Source organism: Manihot esculenta, chromosome 2, assembly GCF_001659605.2.
Source record: "Manihot esculenta cultivar AM560-2 chromosome 2, M.esculenta_v8, whole genome shotgun sequence".
Taxonomy (NCBI): domain Eukaryota; kingdom Viridiplantae; phylum Streptophyta; class Magnoliopsida; order Malpighiales; family Euphorbiaceae; genus Manihot; species Manihot esculenta.
Window position 1 is genome coordinate 850,179 of NC_035162.2, and position 23,226 is coordinate 873,404.

General features: G+C 39.8%; 2 protein-coding genes and 1 pseudogene across 3 annotated transcripts; 1 reads left to right on the top strand and 2 right to left on the bottom strand.

Annotated features, from left to right (window-relative positions):
• Positions 1–329: 329 nt before the first annotated feature.
• On the bottom strand, positions 330–3,532 carry LOC110609131 (protein ABIL2). Of its 2 annotated transcripts, XM_021748491.2 has the most exons (10): positions 3,159–3,532; positions 2,898–3,034; positions 2,724–2,806; positions 2,451–2,601; positions 2,098–2,197; positions 1,912–1,992; positions 1,703–1,745; positions 1,523–1,611; positions 1,329–1,426; positions 330–1,160 (listed from the first exon to the last, which is right to left on the bottom strand). In XM_021748491.2, exons 2-10 carry the CDS (start codon positions 3,003–3,005, stop codon positions 990–992), a joined length of 924 nt encoding a protein of 307 aa, XP_021604183.1. In that variant the 5' UTR covers positions 3,006–3,034; positions 3,159–3,532; the 3' UTR covers positions 330–989. The 2 variants fall into 2 exon arrangements, with proteins under 2 accessions (XP_021604183.1, XP_021604182.1); XM_021748490.2 differs by having other exon boundaries at positions 2,898–3,532.
• Positions 3,533–5,856: 2,324 nt separating this feature from the next.
• Positions 5,857–10,353, bottom strand: LOC110609132 (26S proteasome non-ATPase regulatory subunit 8 homolog A). Its single transcript, XM_021748493.2, has 6 exons — positions 10,154–10,353; positions 9,784–9,862; positions 9,532–9,634; positions 6,838–7,101; positions 6,406–6,517; positions 5,857–6,191 (listed from the first exon to the last, which is right to left on the bottom strand). The coding sequence occupies exons 1-6, from the start codon at positions 10,256–10,258 to the stop codon at positions 6,051–6,053; spliced, it is 804 nt and encodes a 267-aa protein (XP_021604185.1). The 5' UTR covers positions 10,259–10,353; the 3' UTR covers positions 5,857–6,050.
• Positions 10,354–10,503: 150 nt separating this feature from the next.
• LOC110609133 lies at positions 10,504–12,370 on the top strand (annotated as a pseudogene).
• The last annotated feature ends 10,856 nt before the right edge of the window (positions 12,371–23,226 follow it).

The following is a 23,226-nucleotide window of genomic DNA, read 5'->3' on the forward strand; positions in this document are numbered from 1 at the left end:
AACAGCCTTTTTACCAAATAATAATACAAGTCTTTTTCTATTAGTGAACTCATGATTGTCAGAGCAACTGATATTCATATGTCAAATCATAATTTGTGGGCCTCACACAATCATATTTATTTTACTACAATTCTTTATTAAAAATATATATAGGCATTGAAGAAGTTGAGCTTGAAATTTAAATTTTCTTAATTATCTTAAATTTTTAAACCCTTAATCAAATTGTAAAATTTAAAATTTAATTATCGTTATTTTATTAATTGAAAGGAATAATGCAGATTCAACAATATACATACGAAAAGCGAAAAAAAAACATATGAAGAGCTTAATACGTAAAGAAAACAATTAATAATCAATTCAAAAAAGTTTTATCTTCAAATTTAGAAAATTATTAAAGGAAGGAGTTGTCAAGATTTTTTAACATTTAATTATATCGTTCACAGCACAACACCAAACACATCCCTCAAACTATCATCCCATATAGAATATTGGAGATGGAAAGATATCCGCTGGACTTCAAGGCAAGGACATGGATGAGGTGTACCGTTTAGCAGAGGCTCTCCTGAGTTTTCCATGCTGTGGCTCTTTATGCTCACAACCTCCTTTCTTTTGGCAAAATTGCGTATCTGAATGGACAATGGCAGCTCACGGGAAGGTCCAACCTTGTTTGGTCAAGTCGTTTCTGCTCTGTTGGCTCTCAAAGCTCTTCTTCTCTGCTAAGCATGGATCTGCTTGTTGCATGTGGCTCTAGTTTGTTTTGTACGGTTACAGGGCAATTTTAAACCAGTATGGACTGTGTCACACTACCTGTGTAGTTTTTCTAACCTAATATAAGAGCTCTAATTGACTTCTAACCTCTAGCTTTTCATAACAAGATAAAGAGTTGAACATGCTTACTTCCAATAGGACAACAGACACTAACTGATAATTTAAAACAAAAGAGATTACAAAATAGGGGACAAAAAGTACAAATCTTTATCTGGTTTCTTTCAAGCGTCATCCAAGTATTTGTACAGTGTGTGATCCTTTCTGGATTTGCGCATGCCAAGCAAGGCCTTAAAGAGTTGTTTGCTTTTGCTTGAATATTGTTCAATCTCGTTTACGCCGTCTCTGTCAGGATATGTAGACAATGAAACAGATCTCCAAGATTCTGGCGGATGCTGAAAAGATTAGATAAGATTAGAATCAGGAGAAAGTTCCGTTTTTTCATATCTCATCAAGGTTGGTGGAAGGGATCAAGAGAGATGGGGAGAGCTATGTAGTTCATAATGAATAAAAAAGAAAGAGAAAGCAACAGTCATTCTCAAATCTCCAGATTTTGTGCTTACCCTCTGGAGGACATTAGTATTCAGAGATATTGCTCTCTTAGGAAGAAGGGATCCAGAACGTATGAATGGAAACCTCTGTGGAGAGCTAGCTCTTTTATCTGACGTTAGACAAGATGATCAGTAAAGCAGTTCTAGTTTCGATAGTACTGCTGTTAACGTCATTATGTTATGTAAGAAAATTCATCTGTAAAAACCTGGTTTTTTGTTGATTAAAGTATTTGGAAATGTAAAAGTTCCTGGTCTTGAGGAAAACTGTGGAGACTGTAATCTAGGATGTCCTTCTCTGCATTAAAATATACAAATAAGAGTGTGATCCTGGTAAAGCAGGCTTTATAATTTCGTTGTGACATTGAAAGATACTGCATGAAGATTACCCGAGAGTAGATGGAGAGGTCCCTTTCATTGTTGCTTGAACAGCTTAACATAAAAGTAAAAAAAAGAAAAACAAACAGATCAATGGTTTTCCACCCTATATAGTATCTCGAATAGGCCATGAAATTTGAGTAAATATTCTAGTAATCAAGAATGAGATTAGACTATCAAAATGCTAGGCTTATCTGAAGATAAAAGAAACATGGAGTACCATTTTTGAACTGACACGAGTTGTATTCAGGACTGCAGCTTCTCCTGTGAAATCTTGATTTGCTATCCAAAGTCTCCTCAACTGAAAAGTTTTCACAGAAAATTTTCTCACGTCTTCCCCAGTTGATCAGTTCTATTGAATGTGAGCTTCAAGAATAGAAAAATGGGATGTGATGAAGATATTTGCCTGGAAAGATGTATCGCTTGTGGTACTTGGGAGTTTCTACCATCAAAAATTGTTGAGAAAGTCCCCCATGGTTGATATACTCTTGGCATGTTCGTACTCTCTAATAAGATGTCAGCCATGAAAAGCTAATAAATGATAAATAAGACGAACATGAAAGAAATGTAATAATTTCATAATAAATGATTTCATGAGTATGCTGTGATTCATTGAGTTTAAAAAGTGCACAGATTTGGTGGCCACAGGGCCACATCTGTAAATGAGAGGGAGTTTAATCAATACAATGATCAATTTCAATAGCTATGCTGAATCCTGCTGGAATTACGTCCAGAAAAAGTGAAGCTTAGAGGAGTCACCTGTTCCAGGCAAGAGAAGCGAAGCTCCAGAGCTGAAACTTGGTTGATCTTTTCTTCAGAAAAGCTGTTGACTTTGTATGCTACAGAACCCAAGTGGTCAATAGTATTGATTAAGGCTTTGATGGCATAATCCTTCAGGGTCTCCACCACTCTAAATTGAAAAAAAAAAAGAAAAAAGAAAAAAGAAAAGAGAAATCCCTTCATATGCCTCCAATTTATGAAGCCATGATTTGAGTAAAATTATTTAAGAAAGGAGTTAAAAGTGTGACTCACAATTGTTTCTGGTCCTCTTTGCTGTAAGAGTTTTCAAAATACTCCGCTGCTGAGTACAACTGTTCCCTTAAAATCTTCAAATCCTGAAACAGAGAAAAATGAATAATCTACGCCCAAACTCAAGAGAGTTCAAAAGACACGAAACAGAATCATATAATTTGCTAGGAAGTGTACCTTAACAGTATCAGAGAAAAGCAGGCTTTGTTGCATGAAAAATTCATCATGATTGGAAGCTTCTTCTTGAGGGCCAGAATGTGAAGAAGATAAAGTTTTTTTATCCATGAAACTTAGACCTGCCTTTGATCAATTAGCTTCCAAGGAAGTAACCAGACAACATACAAGTGTTCAGTAGTCGAAAAGAACATCCATCCAGCCTTACATATATATAGGAGATGATATTATAAATGAAAATCAACTACAAGTGATAAGACAAACCTGGTCTTAATTTCCCAAGCTCTTAACCTGCCAGAATTCCAATCCAAAACTTGTTTCTCATTTAAAGTCAGGCCTTTGTTTCTAGGGCCATATGCTTAATGTAGACTACAGAAGAGCGAAACAGTCCTCTTCTTCTTTTTCTTCTTTTGACTTGTTCTCGAAAAATGACGAAAGATGATAGTGAAGTTTCACTTCACTGAGTTATGAAGATTATAATAATTATTAGAAGAGGACAGAAATCTGTACAAAGAAGACAATGAGGTAAGGCAATCTGAAGCCTTTGTTTTTGGAGTTGAAAGCTCAACTTCCCTTCTGCTTTGAAAGCAAAATACTAACAGTTTGAAGTAATTGAAGACCTGGAGGAGTGGTTTCTCTGCAGTTAGGCAGCTATTTAAGATGCAAGGAACAACCACTCGTGGTAAAAATCTAGTGGTTTGAATTTACATATTAGGACCCACTAATATAGTTGGTTAACTAATTGGGTCATTATTTAACTAGACCTTCCCTGATAAATAAGAGTGGGTGAAGACATGCAAATGCTCATGAATGGTAGGTTTAAAGTTAAAATGAGGCAAACGCATCAACCCATTTGATTTGAGAGTGATTTATGAATTTCAACCACAGAAATTAAGAGGAATTTAAAGTAGCAATCCACAAACTGGCCAATAAGATTTGATTATTAGCAATCAGTAGGGCATAGATATTTATCAGCTTCCTTCTATTCTTCTATTCTTTTTTTTTTTCTATTATACAAATATGACAGCAAATTTAGAGCTTTTTTTTCTTTCAAAAAACTGCTTACTCAATAGCTTATTCCTCAATTTTTGTTTGACATAGAGGTGAAATTTGTGGTATGAAACATAAGCAGTGATGGTTATAATTAATGGTTAATTTTTGAAAGGATATTGATGACCGGGTTTTCTGTTCTTGGCGTAAGACCAGTCTTTTAGGGAAGGCTCAAACCCAAGTATAAAACAGGCTGGACTAGACACGCGCGCATTACATATCTTCTAGGAATTCAGCCCTGTGACGTTTCAGGAGATAGGCAAGGCAGGGTCAGTCACTTCGCAGTTCTGTCCGTATGTGCGTCGAGGAAATTAAATGGCCGCCTGATATAGAGAGGGGCTCTGATGCGTCCGTACATACGGATCTGAGTGACAGAGACAGATAGCACTGTAACAGAGAGACCGTTAAACGTCACTAACAGACAAAAGGAAAATGAATAAAAAGAGAAACGTCTTCTCTCCATCTAAACTTACTAAATCCTATTTTCTGAATATCTGATATAAACTTACTAAATCTTATTTTCTGAATCTTAGAATATTAGATATCTAATGAAATTCATGATTAATTAAGCTAAACAAATATAAACATTAAAGAGTTTTTAATTCATTAGTTTTTTTTGAGGGCTTGAATAAATAAATATATCAACAAAGTCAAATGGAACTCTAAATATCAATAACATAAAAACCCACTTCTTAAAATTTTCTTTAGAAATTAGATATAAATGAGTTGGTTTACTTGTAATCAACATATAATGACATATGACAGCAATGGGACTCCCAGACCCTCTCTTCCAAAAACAAATAAAATAAAATATTACGGGGTTATGCTACTCCATGAGAAAATTGCCCATATATAGAGCCATTTAAATTACAAAAATAACTTAAAATATTTAAGCTGCTGTTAGTCTACTAACAGATTTGATAAAGACCGGTAGTAGCAAAAGCAGGTAGAGGTAAAGAATTAAATCGAAGTGTATTTTAATTGAATTGGAGCTAACCATTTTAATGTTGAATATTTCTTTTTGAAAAATAAAAAAGAAAATGAAATTTAAAAAGTATATATATATATATATATAATCAGATTTGATTAAAATTATATCGGAATCAGACCAAAAACCGTTTAAAACCGGTTCCAATTCTTTAGACCGTGAAACCAAAATTGTCGGTAAGATGAAACCAGGCCGTAGAGCATGATACAAGAAGCTGGCGTATTTTTGGGATCATCTTCGGTGGCGGTATTGCGAATTGAGGAGTGCTATTTGAGAAATCACAAGTGGGGCTATGAAGATAGCGACACGGTGGGGCAGTTGAGCACTCGTTGTCTCAAGGGGCAGGTCTTGTATTTTGCGACTCAAATTTCAACGTCCAGCAGGGAAAGGCAACATCTTTGGCTTGGTGCATTATATAATCTAATATGTCTGTGCATCATGATTAATTTAGTAACGTGTCATCCCATCTTGTTCTTGAAAGATCTAAATCAAGACATGTACTCGAGGGTTGCTCAAGAAACAATTAACAGTCAGATTGTGATGTAGCATCACAACTCGTCACAGGTTTTTCCCTTGGGACAACAGGAGTCCAGTTGAATAGGGCATATGTTCATGTAAGAAGGTGGGAATACAGTAATTACAATCAATTGTAGCGTTCAAACTCCACTGTTTCATTTCCTCAAATATTTGGTCTTTCATGTCATCCTGCCATTTGTCTGCCAACTACTCAGGTTGTTCTGATATAAAAAAAAAAAAAAAAAAAAAACCCAACTCAGCTTATATAGGTTTCTATGGGTTTGGGCTGTTTATGTGTGTTTTCAATGTTTGCTTTTAGGCCTCGGGCTCATATTTGCTTTCTAACCAGGCCTGCATGCCTCTCCCATATCAATGAATTGCTCTCATCTTTGGCGAAAAACACAAAAAGGCTCTCTAATCAAGACGTCGCTATATTGGTAAATTTTGATATTCGAGTGCATTAAAAATCAAGACAGAATAACTAGCAAAGGGGTTGCGGATTACTGGGGTGACCATATTAAAAGTACAAAAAGATAATATGTTTATACTCTGGAGAAAAGCTTTCGGTTGGAGTTGTGTGACCACAACCATCAGTTTCAATTCTACACAATTCGCTCCAACTCTCTTGCATAACTCAGAGTCTGGTTGATAAGTTGTAGGGATGGTATTTCCTTGCAAGGGGCACATTCTTTTGCCTTCTGGAAAATTACTAGACCATTCTTTATCTCCCACTCGGGGTGCTCCTACATTGTCCAATAGAACACGCCACATTAAAAAGACGGAACTGGGAGTTATCCATGCTTTGCTCGAAATTAGAACAAAAATGTGCCTTTAAACTTATTCCGTTCCCAAAATGTCTCAAATGCCAAAGCCAAACTGCACACTTTCAACATTACCAAGGCCTACCCAGGATTGGAAGCAGGAATTGAAAAAAGAAAAGGCAGTTCAACTACTTACCTCCTTGATATACTGCAAAAGTTCATCATCAGAAGAGAAGAGCAACATTTGGCGGGCATCACCAATTGAAAAATAGTCATATGCCTTCTCACTGCATCCAGCTATTTCATCCCTGGAAGAAATATAACATCAATTAGTAAGAATACAAATAAAAAATGCAGGTTTACTATAGGAAAGATACTGTTCCTTGGCTTTTCTTTAAGGTTGAGTAGGATGCAATCAAGCCTAGGTGAGCTAAGTTGGTTTTTAGTGCAAATTCATATTCTGAAAATAATCCTTATAATCTGTTTATGCATCAAACGAGATATATCGCATTTTCCATCACTACACATATAACCTAAAAATGAATATTATTGCTGACAAACTGATTGTTGATTCTTCAATATGTAATAGTCAGTTAAATATTATCACAAATCACATCAAACAAATTACCTTACTGTCTTGGCCAAAAGATCCATGAAATAATCATAGGTTTTGTATGGCACAGTTTGTTTTGCACTCAGCACACGGTTGTAAGCCCCTTCCATGAATGATTGCTCCAACTCCACAGCATGCTTGATGCAAGGATTTTCCAAAGCAGTGGGAGAAAGCAATTCCAGTTCAGTATGGAATTCCGCAATTCTATTCTGCACTAGAAGTCTCAAGAGGTTGAGACCTAAGATCATGTACTCCTGCGAAGATGGGGGGAGATGGCTACTGCTCCATTGAAGAGTAAAAAGAGAAGTCATGAACATCACCAACTTATTATTAATTATGTAGCGTACACATCAACATATGAGACTAATTAATTAAAAACTGAAAATGGTTGGTTCATCGTCTCAACTAGAAATGCTTTAACTTTTTATGACATATTGTTTAGAATTGTCTACTACATATAAGAAGATTTAACGGCAAGTGCAAAACCAAATTATCTATTCGGTAAGGAAAACCATACAACAGATTTCAGTAGCTTATGAACACATCTTTGCAACATTATTTCATAGAGTTCATAATTTATGATACATGTACTCTTACACGAGGCCATATGAATTGATCCATGATCAGTCCAAATTTAGACCATTTTATTATGTTGTTATTAATGTTAATTTACACTTTTTCTGCTTAATTTTGTAATTTTGATTATATTTTGTAGAAAATGGTATAAAAGGGTAATTTGGAGAAAATATTCTTAAAACCGCCTAAAAAGGGATAAAGGAGAACAAACTTGTTGCCCAAGTCAAGTTACAGCTGAAGTGGAGATAAATAAGGAAAGTGCTAAATAAGGAAAGTACATTCAACAAAATAATTTGAAATTCAAATTTCAAATCTTCAAGAAGTCTTTCCCCTTATTCAAGAAGCCAAATCTCAAGAAGATACACATTCAAAATTCAAAATTCAAAATTTAGCTTGTTTAGGAAGCCAAATCTCAAGAAGACATACTTGCCTCCCAAGTAGTCAAGATTCAAAATTTGAAATTCAAAAGAAGGCTCAACCTCACAAGGAAACTTAGGGCAACATTCAGCCTATAAATCCATCTTAAGCCGCACGCCCCATCTCTCTTCCACAAGTGGCCGAACGCCTCTCCTTCTCCAAGCAAGCCGCTAATTGGTTCTCCTTCTTCCTTTCTTTTATTTTCTGTTTTGTTTCAGCCATGAGTGGCTGAAACTTTTTTTTTTCTAGTTGAAGATTAGGTGAAACTTTAGTTGTTTTATGGATTGGAAGTTCTGAACACACATTGTTTATCTTTTGTTTTTTAGTATTTATGCAATTTCATGCTTAATTCCATTGTTGCTTTGTTATTTAGATCTACGTTGATTCTTGATTGCAAAGTAATAATTTGTTAGTTTGGATAGTTTTGAGTCCGTAATTGCTTGGATTATTCAAACACAAGAACACTTGGTGTAAAAACTAAGGAAATTGCATGATCTAGCGATATCACTATACCTTTGGGTAGCTAGAATTAGGTCTCTATTTCTTAATGCAATTGACAGTTGTTAGATGCCAAAGACCCAAGGACGTTCCTTGGCAACTTGTTGATTAGAGGTTAGTTAGAGGATGTTCCCTAACTAATTTATGCTTAATGAAAAATATGGTGGTGAAAAGCGTCTTCCATCTCCATAACTAATTTATTGAATCAAACAAAAAAACCTAAATTTGAATAATCAATCCCAACAACTGAAGTGGATCCAATTCTTCATCTAGAACTTTTATCATATTTGAATTCCTTTACTTTAATTATTTGCTTTATTTTATTGCTTTCAGTATTAGTTTAACTCAATCAATTTCAAAACCCCCCTTTTTTTTATTTTACTTTCAATTTATTTACTTTCAGTTTGTTTGCTTGGTCTTGATAAGGAAAATAGGTAAATATCAATTCCCCGTGGATTCGATCCTTTTGCCACTATCTACAGTTGTAAAATTGTTGATAACCAAAAATGTTATTTTTGACCGGTTTCGACAACCACACGGTCAATCCATATTAATCCAGATTTGTAGACTAGAAAGATCAAATAAAACCATCTGTTTGGAAGTATCCCAGAAAAAGTGGTGTTTTTCAGTTTGAAAGAAACTATATGTTATTGCACTTGAAGAGTGGTTCCACAAAGGAACACAAAGGAATCACACAATTCAAAACACACTTCTTAATCCGTTGCCAATTAAAGTTCTAAATACAAGCCATTTCAGACTGATTCAATAATAATATTTCCGATTCCATTATTTAAAATCATCTCTTCTAAGCTTTTAAAAAAAAAAAAAAATTCACAGAATCAGCGAATATCCAGTTCATTTCAGACTAATACAATCCAATTTGGTTACACTATTTCCAATATTTAAAACCCTGCTTCCAATTCAAGTAAGTGCAAAAGAATTTGAAGTCTTCAGTATCATACAACCTATATTCACACTTCCTACATAATTAGTTTTCCAACATTACTAATTCCATTGGAAAGCTTCCGCTATTTCCTGCATTAAAGCCCATTGCAGAAAGAACATAACAACCATAATTAAAGCAGATGACTTTTATCCAACATGTTTTATACTGATTATGGCTTGCGCTCTACAAGTTTGCCACATAAGTGAGTAGACCTTGTTTCCAAGACACTGGTGAACTACAACTATGTCAAATTCAAGTCAAGGGTAAGTTACCTGGCGTCTGTATAATATGGCTTCAACTGAAAGAAATCCCTTTCAAAGGCATCTTGATCCCCAATCTGCACACTTAGAAGAACGGCATGCTCATATACATCCCCTGAAAATTTTCAACATGCAAAAATAGAACTGCCAACTTAGAAGCAAAGGAACAAAGAACAAAGAAGAAGAAAGTATTCCATCGATGAACGGCAAAAGCATATTATACACTAATCCAATAACCGAAGAAACACAAGTGGAGCACGTTACTTGCTAATGTCAACTCATGAATGGCATTAGGTGTATCTTCAAACAACGGTGGCAGGCTTCTAAATCCAGTCAATAAGACCTGCAAGGGGATCAACCACGGTGAACCATGCCACTTCGTTACCACCACACAACTTAAAATCCAAGACGAGGGTCCACAAGTTTAACGACAGACTCCTAGTCCATATCATTAATCCATATACTATTTCTAAATCAAATCTCCGACACTTATCAAGTAAAAAAAGTCCAGAAAAACTAGCTTAAATCAGAAAATGAAACAAATTAGAGACAGCAATAGGGAAATTAAGTAAACCGAATCCAGAGAATGAATTGCCCTAGGGTTTGTTTTACATGAGGATCGCGGGCCACTTACCTTGAGCTTAGAAAGCAGATTGCTGCAAGTGTCGACATCCTCTCGGACACAAGCCGCTTTAAATCTCTCGAATAGCTGCGAGACCTCCGGTAACTTTGGATCCATCTTTCAATCGCTCTCCCTGTGTCAGTTCTCCGTGCACTTTGTGACCGGTATTTCTTCGTCCTCAAGCTTGATGTTTCAAGAAATGAAATGTCAGTTCTCATAAGGGATTTTATTCTGGGCTACCACGGGTCTCAATGGAGCCTACTTTTGTCTGGTTCAAAATATATTGGGCCATGCTTAGGCCTCAACGGGCAAAACAAAGCCCAGAAGCTATTTGCTAATGTGCATCTTAGATTCATAATGCTACACCCAACCTTATTTAATCTATATCTATTTTTCCCCTTCTGCTCCATCACTGACCCAGAGTTACTCTGTTCTTCAAAACAGAGCCAACGGTCACATCAATGGCGTCTTCTTCTTGCCTTACGTCTACTCCAATAAATTCTTCCCCATTTTGCCCTAAATCCTTCTCTATGTTCCAATTTTTACCCTTCCTCTCTTTCGCTCATACGGTGAAGCTTTTCCCCGCAACAAACTCCAAAAACTCTCTAGCTCCAAAACCATCAAGGTCCAAACTCTATACTTCTCTGATTCGTTTTATGAAGGTGTACGGTTCGGGTCGGACAAATACCGGACCTCGCCAACCGGGTCACGATACCGACCGTGGATACTGGAAAGGAGCTGCCTCAATGCCCGCGTGGGCTCTGACAATAAGAGACCGTAGCAGTTTTGAGGCCGGTTATATCAGAAGATGGACGACTTACCCTTACCCAGAAGTACGAGGAGGTGATATTTTGGAAATTCCTGTTTTTTTTTTTTAAAAAAAAAAAAAAAAAACTTCTCTACTGATTCTTAGGTAGGTAGATATAATGCAAGAAAGCTTTTTAAACTTTATTTTTTGAACGTACTGAAAGGTAAACTATGGTTTCAGAAACAGAAGCCAAAAACGTGTATTGATAAAGTGGAAGATCCTTCATGATCATGAACAATATCCTCTTCCTTTTTTCTTTAGAATGGACGATACCCTATTCTTCGGTGCATAACTAGTGCGACTTAAAAATGTTAAGGTGTGGAGAAGTTCTATATAAATTTTTGCCTGCTGTTGTGTGTTTGGTGACATGATATCTCATTTGACTCTTGGTTAGATTTAAAATAAATCTGCATTTGTATCTGTATGCCTTGAATGATTAAAAGAGTAGGAGAATTTATCTTTTATATGCAGCTTTAATCTTGCTCTGGACTACCTCAATAAGTTCACCTTATGCCCTTTAGTCTCTCCAAGAAATTCAACTATATATTTGCTGGCCATATGTTTATGTTCATGTAGTAAATTTTTTAGATGAATTTAATGTAATGGATGGAGAACGTTACGCATAGAATTCTAACTTACAAGGAAAAAATTGAGATGTTCATTGTTTATTCCCTTTGAATTTTACAATAATATTTATATATATCGTTTAGAAACCATTGTGCTAAGATCAGAAATGCTCGTTATACTATTAGTAGATGAGATAAACCTCAAAGAACTTGTGGAGTATTGCTCTTGCAGCTCCTTAATGTCAGTTCTGTTTTTTCAATGATGTGTAATTACTTATTGAATAAATTGTAAGATTAAATATTTAGATAGTTATAAACCAAGAATTATTGCAGGTGCATTTCAAATGATAATTAACCAAAACTATTGTTGTTTGGAAACTTTTGACCTTGTTCTTGCTAGTGAAACAGATAAATTTCTGCCGTGTATTTTATAGTTTTTGCTATTTGGTAGTGATGGTCATCTACTCATCTTACAGTTGCTTGTTGCTGGTGGTGGCATGGATGTGGAGGTTTTCAACAGAGGTGCGTTTGACTAGCCTACAGCATCAAGAAGAAAAACAGAGCAGGAGAAACAAATACTTACTTGGATGGTGTCTATCCGCCTCTTCACCTATTTCACAAGACCTAAACCCATTGCAATTCTTGCAGCAATGTTGAAGACAGACGATGTGTCATCCGATCATCCAGTTTCAAAGTAAGCAAGTGGAAGCTTTATATTGGTCGTATGCAGTCTTTTGTGCATCCCTGAGAGGAAGATGGCTAGGAAAACGGAGTTTATATTGGTTGTATAGTCTTGTATATTGCCCGTCTTTGTTCTTCAAAATCATTGAAAAATTAGTTTATTCTTTTGTAACATAATCTGACCAGCAATGATGCTAGTGAGATGTAGAAGAATCAGGCAGTCTCTAGGGATGTGGTGTTGCAACAGAATGCAATTGCTTCATCAAAATTCCACAACTTAGAAGCATGTGTTAACCATTTTGGGATTCATTATAGCTAAGACACGGTGATCTCCAAAACTTTTAACAAACTAAATTTGCTGTCCAAAGCCCCTTCCAATCCATGCATGTGCTTACTTGTATAGTGTTGATAAAATAGATGATGGGTCAAGACTAATTTCACTCTAGAAGCTAGCTCATGTAGAAGGATTGTCCACCAAAATCAATGTAAGATAACACACTCGAAGCATGAAGTTTGCAGGCGTAAACATATGTGGTTGTCCTAACATTGAGAAATTGGATTAGCTTAATTTTCAGGCTCAAAAGTTAGCTCAACTGTCAAGGGAAAGGATTGTTCAAGTGATTATATTTAGTATTAAATACATCGCGTGGATGAGCTTTGATGTTGGTCCTGCTCTTTGAATCTGATCTCATGAAAATATTGACAACAAATATTAATGGTTTTGCCTCTGTTTTGGTGAATAAGACTGCTTGTAACCAGACACCAACCGCTCAAACTTGAAGGCGTATGGCTAGCTAGCCAGCTAAAGTCCAAAACAAATAGAAACAAGTAGGAATTTTTTTACTTCTGTTCCCATAATTGAAGTTTAGCATTCACCTATAAATAGTTTTATTTTTATTATTAAATTAAAATTAAAATCTGCCAATTTGCATTAAAAATGAATAATGATAAGATATCATGATAGTTGATCCGATCCTTCTTGGAGAGCACTAATATTAAACAACTTTGAATTAAATGTAAATGAATCTTAAGGATCTTGCAGTGCTGGCAGCTGCCAATTGAAATCGAATAGGTAAAAAAGCAAAGCATGTTCAGATAGGATTTCAGTCGTCATCTAATAATGTATGAACTCGCTTTTTCATTTCCACAGGATTCTATAGCTGCCAATATAAAAAGGGACTACTAGGAATATAACAGTGGAAGCACTTTGGCCAGTCAAAAACAAAGACATCAAATTGAACATGCCCTTTTTTTTTTTAATTTCTTTAACATATATAATATATAACGAATCTGAGATAGTGGAGTGAAGCTTGAGATATCTTATCCTATTTCCACTTTGTGTGTGAGGGAGAGGTGCCTTCATGTTCCACCAACAACAGTGAGATCTTCTCTATTCAAAAAGTGAAGGAGCATGCCCGCATCAAATTGTATCCTGTGAAAGAGGACAAGTTGCACTGTGTCATTTTATTTATTAATAAAAAAATTTTATTATTATTATTTTTTATTTGCATATTATATAATAATAATTAATATTTTTAATTATTTATTATTATTATTATTATAATAATAATAATAATAATAATAATAAAATATGACTAATATGATTATTGATTGATAATTATATGTGTATATTAATATAAATCAATAATTATAATGATAAATATTTGCTAAAAAATAAAATATTGAATGAATTTACGCTGAGATCACGCATGAATTATTATCGTAAATGAATCTCAAAATAGTTTTATTTTAATTTTTTATTTGAGTGATTATCAATCAATAATTATATTAGTCATATTTTATTATTATAATTATTATGTGTATATTAATATAAATCAATAATCATAATCATAAATATTTGCTAAAGAATAAAGTATTGGATGAACTCACCCTGAAATTACTGCATGAATTATTATCGTCAGAGAGTTTCAAAATAATTTTGTTTTAATTTTTTATTTGAGATTTTCATAATTTCCAATGCAATAACTGTTATGTTTTAATATAATCAAACATTTTCTTTAATAGCATAATCATAAAAATTATGAATTATGTAAAGAATGTTGAACGATCGAAATAGAATTTATCTCTCTCTTTAAAAGAAATATCTTCTGCACTCCTCGATATGTGAGACTGAGAAATATATTATCGTGCTTGATGACCGCTGGATTTCCCTACCCCCAATCCTGGGCCTAGATTACGGCCACGGCCCATGAAAGGAAGGCCCGCACGCCCTCTCAAGTAAAACGGGCCCGGATCATCAGACCCTTGAGGCCGGACTCAACCAGATTCTTCCTCATCGAGATCGGCCCAGTCCGTATAACCTCCCCACGGATTCCTTCTCCTCCTGGGTTCATCGTCCAGCCCAGCTCTCGGCCCAGCCCAGAATCCAGAACGAGACTCTTCATACAGCCTGGCAGATCCGCTCAAGTGTACGCACGGGGGAGAATCAGAGGCCGTTACGCATGGAGCAGGCGCCTGATACCCTCGTACGCCCATATCTGTATGGCAGAGACACGTGGTCCAATCATGGGAGAGCCGTTATACGTCACCAACAAGCAGGAAGAAAAGGATAAAAGGGATACCCCTCTAGAGAGATAGGCCAAGTTTTATTCTTCAATACAAAAACCATTGTAAAACCCTATTCTATTGGGTCTCAGATCATCAATTGGCGCCGTCTGTGGGGAACGACGGAGATCTTTTCATCACCGGAGTTTTCACTCTTAACAAAACCCACTGAGATCCACGATGGCTAATCACCAGGAAAGTAACCTTAACGTCCCAAATGACCTAAGCTCTGCCCAAGAGGGGCAACAATTCTCCTTTTCTAGTCCTACGACATTAAACAACCAAACGCCTGTTCCCCTTAATCCCTCGCCAAGTTTGGCAGGGAATACTCCCACTGTTACCCTGTCTAACCAGGATCTTCAAAATATGGCTTTCCAGTTACAAAATACCGCCCACTGGTTGGGGCAGATAATGCAACAGAGAGGCCTCAGCACCCCAGTAAATACACTCCCGGTTGTAGAGGAACCTCAGACCAATGACCCCCGACCTGCACCTGACCATCTTCAAACCAACAGCCGTGATACTGGAGAAAGAGGGAGAAGAGCCGGGGAAGAGGAAGAACCGGAGGCCCGAATCCATGCGAGGAGGGCGAGAGAGATGATAGAAAATGAGGAGGTGGATAACTATTCAGCCGAAACAACCGGGTGGACGGGAACTGAAGCAGAGGAGGAGAAATACCACCTGGAGAAAAAACCCAGCCCGAAAGACGAGAAGGTGGACCAAAAGTTGAAGAGATTGAGAGAACAGCTCTTAGCTGAGCTAGTTAAGAAAGACCAAAGCCAAACCTCTTTGCCTACTTCTTCCCCTTTCTCAAAGTGGGTGCAGCAAGAGACTGTCCCTAAGAAGTTTATGATGCCGTCAATGGCGGCCTATGACGGAGCTGGTAACCCGAGAGAGCACGTCATGAACTATAAGACCTTCATGGAGTTGCAAACTCTGTCAGATGCCTTAATGTGTAAAGTGTTCCCAACGACACTCTCGGGACCAGCGCGGGCGTGGTTCAACAGCCTTGAGGCCGGAAGTATCAGAAGTTTCGGAGACCTAGCCACTCGCTTCATCAGTCGATTCATAGCCGGGGTGCCAGCAGAGAGGAAGACGAGTTACTTGGAGACAATAAGACAGAGAGGGGGCGAATCACTCAGAGAGTATGTCGCTAGTTTCAATACGGAGGCCCTGCAGATTCCTGAACTCGATGAAGGAAGGGCGGTAGAAGCCATGCAAAAGGGAACGACCTCTGCCGAGTTCTTCGGTTCCTTAAGCAGGAAGCCTCCGACTTCCCTGGCCGAGCTGATGAAGAGAGCGGAGAAGTATATAAGGCAGGATGACGCCTTAGTAACAAGCCGATTTGCCAAAGGGATGACAGGAAAAGAAAAAGCCTCAGAAGAAAGGAGGCCGGAGAGACATGAAAAGAAACACGGCAAGAGGCACGAGCCGTACAAGTAGGCCTGGGAGCGAAGGGATCAAAGGCCTCCCCCTCCACGGGACCATGAGCCAAGATTGCCTCCCCCTTGGGTCCCTGAGAAGCCGACTCCACTAAATGCGTCCAGAGCCGAGGTGCTCATGGCTGTCCAAGATAAGGAATTCCTCCAGTGGCCCAAACCTATGAAGTCGGAAGCAGACCAACGGAATCCTGACAAATATTGTCAGTATCATCGGACGCATGGCCACGATACCAACAACTGCTTCCAGTTGATAGCAGAAATCGAGAGGTTGATAAAGAGGGGGCATCTCAAGAACTTTATGAAGAAATCAGAGGGACAAAGGCCTCAATCCAGTCCGGCGGTTCAGATGATGAGGAGAACGGGAACTGGACCAGTGAACGATGGATCCAGTGGGACCATCAACATGATTGTTGGAGGAACGGGAGGTCGGATGGACCGCCGAGGGAAGAAGAGAAATCGGGAGGGAGAGAGCAGCAGTACTGAGGTCATGCAAATCGTTGACCACTCTCCCATGACCATCACCTTCTCTTCAGAAGATGCTCAGGGTATTCAGATGCCCCATGATGACGCACTCGTTATTGAAGCCGTCATTCATAATTATCGGGTAAAGAAGGTCTTAGTGGATGACGGGAGTAAAGTCAACTTGCTACCATACCGGGTTTTTCAGCAGATGGGAATTCCGGAAGAACAGTTGGTCCGAGACCAGGCACCAATCAAGGGGATCAGAGGAGTACCGGTGCTCGTAGAAGGGAAGGTGAAGCTGGCTCTCACCTTAGGTGAAGCACCCAGGACTCGCACTCACCATGAGGTATTTTTAGTGGTCAAACTTCCATTGAGCTATAATGTGATCCTGGGGAGGCCTGCGCTGTTCAATTTCGAAGCTGTCACCAGTATCAGGTATTTGGCGCTTAAATTTCCAACAGAAGGAGGAGTGGGAATAGTCCAGGGCAGCCAGGAAGAGGCAAGAGTAGTATACTTAGCCACAGTAGCAGAACCGAGCTCCACTGGAAATGCTCTTGACTCGGAAGTTCTAGAGGTTCGGGATGAGAAAACTGAGGCCAGGACAGAACCGGTGGGGGAGCTGGAGATCTTCCCTTTATCAGAAGCAGAGGCAGAAAAGGTCTTCAGTCTCAACGTCGGCCTCACTAAAGAACAAAAAGCTGAAGTCATGGCCCTGATCCGAGGTCATGCATCTAGTTTCGCCTGGAAGCCCTCCGACATGCCTGGAATTGACCCTAAAGTAATGACACACAAGCTGAATGTACTCCCCGAAGCCAAGCCAGTAAAGCAGAAGAAGAGAGTAGTAGGAAGAGAGAAGCAGCAGGCCACTAGGGAGGAGGTGCAGAAACTCGAGGAGGCAGGCTTTATTAGGGAAGTTATGTACCCGCAGTGGCTAGCAAATCCTGTATTAGTCAAAAAAGCCAATGGCAAATATAGGATGTGCATAGATTTTACTGACCTAAATAAGGCATGCCCTAAAGATTGTTATCCACTTCCTGATATTAATAAAATGGTCGACTCTACGGCCGGTTTCGATTATATGTCTTCTTTGGATGCTATGTCTGGTTATCATCAAATCCCAATGGAAAGGTCGGATGAGGAAAAGACCTCGTTTATAACTGAAGATGGAACTTATTGCTACAGAGCTATGCCATTCGGATTGAGGAATGTCGGGGCAACTTACCAAAGATTGATGAATAAAATCTTCAAAAACCAGATTGGCAGAAATGTAGAAGTTTATGTAGATGATATGGTGGTCAAAAGCCCAAGTTTCCAGCAGCACATAGCAGACTTGAAGGAGGTATTCGAGGTATTAAACCAGTACAGGATGAAGTTGAACCCAGCAAAATGTGCTTTCTTTATTAGAGGAGGAAAATTCTTGGGATTCATGGTGAGCGGAAAAGGCATCGAGCCTAACCCAGAGAAGGTAGAAGCCATATTGAAAATGCCAGAGCCGACCTGTGTAAGGGACGTCCAAAGACTAACCGGAAGAGTAGTAGCACTCAACCGATTCATGTCAAGGTCAGCAGAAAAATGCTTACCATTTTTCAAAAAATTGAGGAAGGTGCCAAACTTTGAATGGACAGAAGACTGCCAAAAAGCCTTCGCAGAGCTTAAGGGATATCTCAGCTCGCCCCACGTGCTCAATAGTCCTATGAAAGGAGAAGAACTTCTGATATACTTGGCAGTCTCAGAACAAGCAGTCAGCGCGGTATTAGTAAGGGTGAAAGAAGGGGAGCAGAAACCCGTTTTTTACGTCAGCAAGGTACTCAGAGATACCGAGGTCAGATATTCGAACATTGAAAAAATTGCTTACGCCCTATTGCTAGCAGTCCGAAAATTCAAAGTTTATTTGGAAGGTCACCAAGGAGTTGTGATGACAGACCAACCCTTAAAGAAGATTCTACGCAGGCCGAAAACTTCAGGTCGGATGTTGGCTTGGTCCGTAGAGATCAGCCCTTACTGCCTAGAGTATCGACCTAGGACAGCTATAAAATCTCAAGCCTTGAGATCAGCCCTTACTTCATAGCAGAATGCACATTCAACGGGGAGCAGAGAGGATCATCCTCAGGGATAGCAGGAAAGGAACGTGAGGGGGAGCCTCATCCAGAATTTAACTGGAAGTTGTATGTAGACGGAGCATCAGGCACTAAGGGCAGTGGTGCTGGAATAATGCTTAAGGGGCCAGAGGATTTTAAGTTATGTTACGCCTTACGTCTAGAGTTCAAAGCCTCGAATAATGTGGCAGAATATGAAGCCCTGATAAATGGGATGTTGGTGGCGCTGGAAGTGGGAGTAACCGATCTCGAGATAAACAGCGACTCTCAGCTGGTGATCAACCAAGTAACAGGGATGTATCAGGCTAGAGATCCCATTATGCAGAATTACCTGGCTAAAGTAAAAACTTTAGAAGCCGAGCTCACAAGTCGAGGAGTAACCATCAGATTTCAAAGAATACCCCGAGAGGAAAATGAGGAAGCATATCTGCTTAGCCGATTATCCAAAGAAGAATTGGAACAGCTTCCCGATGAAGTGTACATACAACATGTCCATATACCTGCTTTTAATAAAACTAACACAATATTGCAGGTAGAACAGAACCCGACTTGGATGACCCCTTACTTAGAATACCTGGAGAAAGGTAAACTCCCCGAGGATAAAGATGAAGCCAAAAAGATAGCAGCTCGTGCCGCTAACTACCAAGCGATAAGGGGGACCTTATACAGAAAAGGAAAGTCCAGTCCGTGGCTCCGATGCGTGAGCCCGGAAGAGGCTATGAAGGTGATGGAAAAAATACATAGAGGCATGTGTGGAGCCCACGAGGGAGGAGGGATATTAGCTAATAAAGTATTCAGGCAAGGGTATTATTGGCCCACTGTTAAAAAAGAAGCAGAAGAGTTCGTCCGAAGATGCGACGTATGCCAGAGATTTGCTAATGCCATCAAAACTCCAGCCACTCCTCAAGCTAGCATATCCAGTCCATGGCCTTTCTCGCAATGGGGAATTGACATCCTGGGACCTTTCCCCAAGACTACGGGGCAGAGGAAATTTGTAGTGGTGGCTGTAGAGTACTTCTCAAAATGGCCAGAGGCGGAAGCAATAGCCACAATTACAGCTCGAAAGATGATAGATTTTGTGTGGGGACATATCATCTGCAGATTTGGTGTACCCAGAGTGCTTATTTCAGATAATGGCAGACAGTTTGATTGCAACACCTTCAGAGCTTTCACAACGAACATGGGTATCTGGCATAAATTCTCCTCCGTGGCTCATCCTCAAACTAACAGCCAAACAGAGGTCACCAACAGAGCCATCCTACAAGGATTAAAAAAGCGACTAGATGGGGCAAAGACAAATTGGGCAGAAGAGCTCAACAGCATCCTGTGGGCACTCCGAACCACCCCTAGAGCACCCACTAAAGAAACGCCCTTTGCACTTGCCTATGGTACAGAGGCCGTAGTCCCAGTTGAGTTGCAGATTCCTACTCATCGAGTCCAATTTGCTAGTGAAAGCACTAACGATGACAAGCTAAGAAGCAACCTGGATGCCCTTGAGGAAATCAGGGAAGAAGCTCAAATCCGAACTGCCGCCTATCAACAACGGGCAGCACGATACTACAACCAAAAGGTCAGAGAAAGAAGCTTGAAAGTGGGAGACCTGACCTTAAGAAACCTGGAAGCCACAGGAAAAAGGGCGGCAGCTGGTAAGCTAGCACCGACCTGGGAGGGCCCGTTCAAGGTAACAAAAGTAGTCCGGCTAGGAGTATATCGGATTGAAGATATGCAAGGGAATCATGAGCCCCATGCTTGGAATATTCAACACCTAAAGAGGTATTTTCCCTGATATAGTTGTAAAGAAAAACATTGTATTCTGATAAATGTGAAGGAAACAAGTTATTTATACAATGAGATTATCTTTATTATCATGAATAATATTCCTCCATGAAAAAGAAAGGTAGGTGTACAGGATCCCCTAGATTTCCTGACACCACAAACCAAATTGAGAGCACAAACAGCCGGCGGGGCCCCGAGATCACCCCGGAACAAAAACGGCCAGGATCCCGTAAGATCTCCTGGAGCAAAAACAGCCGGCGAGGCCCCGAGGTCGTCCCGGAAATACAAAGAAGACCGGGATCCCCTAAGAACTCCCGAAAAAACAAAGCAAAAAACAGCTGGCGAGGCCCCGAGGTCATCCCGGAAATACAAAAATGACCAGGATCCCGTAAGATCTCCTGGAGCAAAAACAACCGGCGAGGCCCCGAGGTCATCCCGGAAATACAAAAATGACCAGGATCCCGTAAGATCTCCTGGAGCAAAAACAACCGGCGAGGCCCCGAGGTCATCCCGGAAATACAAAAATGACCAGGATCCCGTAAGATCTCCTGGAGTAAAAACAGTCGGCGAGGCCCCGAGGTCGTCCCGGAAATACAAAGAAGACCGGGATCCCCTAAGAACTCCCGGGAAAACAAAGTAAAAAACAGTTGGAGAAGGCCTTAAGACCATCTTTAAGCAAAAATTCCCCATATCATGTGCAGAGACAATTCATAAAAATACAGTTCCGACCTCACAAGAAAGATGAGTCCAAAGGCTACCAAAGAAAGGCCAAATTCCGACCTCCCGAAGGAGTTCGGGACACTATAACCAAGAGGCACTAAAATTGAGAAATGATCGCTGACGCTAAGCTGGCTCATCTAGCCTAGAAAGAGGTCGAGGCAGCAAATAGCCTGGAAAACATCCAGGGGTATGAGAAACATCACAGGCCATAGGTACAAAAGCCCAAGTAAAGAGTAAAGAGCCGAGCTCCCAACTCGGATAGACTCGCCACATAAAAACGCTCGAAAATATAAAGGCAAATGAAGACGGAGAACCATGCTCATAACCAAGAAGAAAGGAAAAGTCATTTAAAATAAGCCCACACAAGCATATACAGAGTTTAAGGATTTACCCCCTCACCACCCATATAATGAAAGGTTGAGGAGGTAAAGGGGGCAATCTGGGAAGAAAGGACCTCAGCTTCATTTCCTGACAAGTCAGAACTAAAAGCAAAAAGTCAGAACTAAAAGCAAAAAGGCAGCCCTGCTAATCACCATTAGAAGGTATGTGATCTGACTTCTCATGAGTTCAGATAGTTAGCTAAGAATCAAGCTCATGACTAAAGGCTAATCTAGTTCAGAAAAAGCTTATGAATAAAAATATAGTGTAAGCATTACAGTTACGAGAAGGAGAGATAAATTATAAAGCGAAAAATAGTTCAAGTAAAAAGAAATTAAAATTTCATTAAGAATACAGGGCTGTTACAATCTACTTATCGGACGAGGTTGAAGGAAAGATAGTCCTTAAAGGACTTACATTTGTAAGAACATCCTCGCCTACATTATGTTTATTTACAACTGTATCTGGAGGAAGCCCGGCATCCTTTGGGTCAGATGTCTCAGCATCAACAACAGGGGCAATCTCCAACCCTGGATTGAGGTCCTCCCCTTCAGATTCGGGGTCGCTTCCTTCAGACTCAAGGGCTCCCATGTCCTCCCCATCCGGCTTGGATTCTTCTTCAGAAGATACAGCTGACGGGCCTCCAACGTGACAGTCCCCTCTAGGCATAGGGAAATCATCTTCCCCATATAACACCGGCTCGCCGTCAGAGTCCACTTCGGCCATACGAAGCTTTTCCAGAGGAGTATCAGGAGCATGCCTAGCTTCCCTTATGCCGCGATTGTAACCGGTTACGTACATGCGGAAGGCTTTCCGTAGAACAGCAGCTTTCATGTCTGCAGAGGCTTTATATTCATCAAGATGTGATTCACAGGCCTCAGCTATAAATGCCTTCAACTCAGGAGAATCCTTGTAGTCCTGAAGGTAAGCTTCACAGGCCTGCTCAATCTTTCTTTTCAGCTCCTCCGACTCCTGATATTCCGCTAGACACCTCTCGCGTTCTAGCAGGACCTTGCCTTCAGCATGTTTCACCACCTCGAGCAGGGCTGAACATTTACGTTCCAAAGTCCTGACTTCATAGTTAAGCTGTTGATGGCGAAGTTGGGACTCCTCCGCCGATGAAGCCAGGACTCTGATATGTTCAGAGCTCGTGCTCAGCTCCTGCTCAAGGACTTCCACCCGAGCTAGGGCCCTCTCCTTCTGAGCATTCACCTCATTCAGGCGAACTTGAAGTCCTTCAGAATCAGCCTTTAAGGCTTCATATTGGTGCTGAACTTCATTCCTCTAACTTACAGCCTCATCTCTTTCCTGAAGAGCCGCTGTCATAGAGGACAGCTGCTTTAAAACTTCCACACAACGAACTTCCACCTCAGCTGTCCTCTCATCAGACTCCTTAAGAACCCTGCGAGTACGAGACAACTCTGCTTCCAGGGATTTGGTGTGCTCTGCTGCCTCAGCCGCTCTGTCTTCAGCTCTTTTAAGGGCCTCCAACGCAGAGTGCAACTCCACCTGGAGGGACTGGGAATGTTCCCGGGCAGCTAGAAGATTGCCTCTGGCGTCATTGGTGGCAGATATATTCTCCTCCAGGCGC

What these genes read in the sequence shown, in the direction of transcription:
- LOC110609131 (XM_021748491.2), bottom strand. Translation starts at nt 3,005, where the DNA reads ATGGATAAAAAAACTTTATCTTCTTCACATTCTGGCCCTCAAGAAGAA. An exon ending in GCTTCTCTTGCCTGGAACAG is followed by an intron (nt 2,198 to 2,450) that starts GTGACTCCTCTA and finishes ACATCTTATTAG; the next exon opens with AGAGTACGAACATGCCAAGA. An exon ending in ATACTAATGTCCTCCAGAGG is followed by an intron (nt 1,161 to 1,328) that starts GTAAGCACAAAA and finishes TAATCTTTTCAG; the next exon opens with CATCCGCCAGAATCTTGGAG.
- LOC110609132 (XM_021748493.2), bottom strand. Translation starts at nt 10,258, where the DNA reads ATGGATCCAAAGTTACCGGAGGTCTCGCAGCTATTCGAGAGATTTAAA. An exon ending in ATCTGCTTTCTAAGCTCAAG is followed by an intron (nt 9,863 to 10,153) that starts GTAAGTGGCCCG and finishes ATCCCCTTGCAG; the next exon opens with GTCTTATTGACTGGATTTAG. An exon ending in CCATATTATACAGACGCCAG is followed by an intron (nt 7,102 to 9,531) that starts GTAACTTACCCT and finishes TCAATGGAGCAG; the next exon opens with TAGCCATCTCCCCCCATCTT.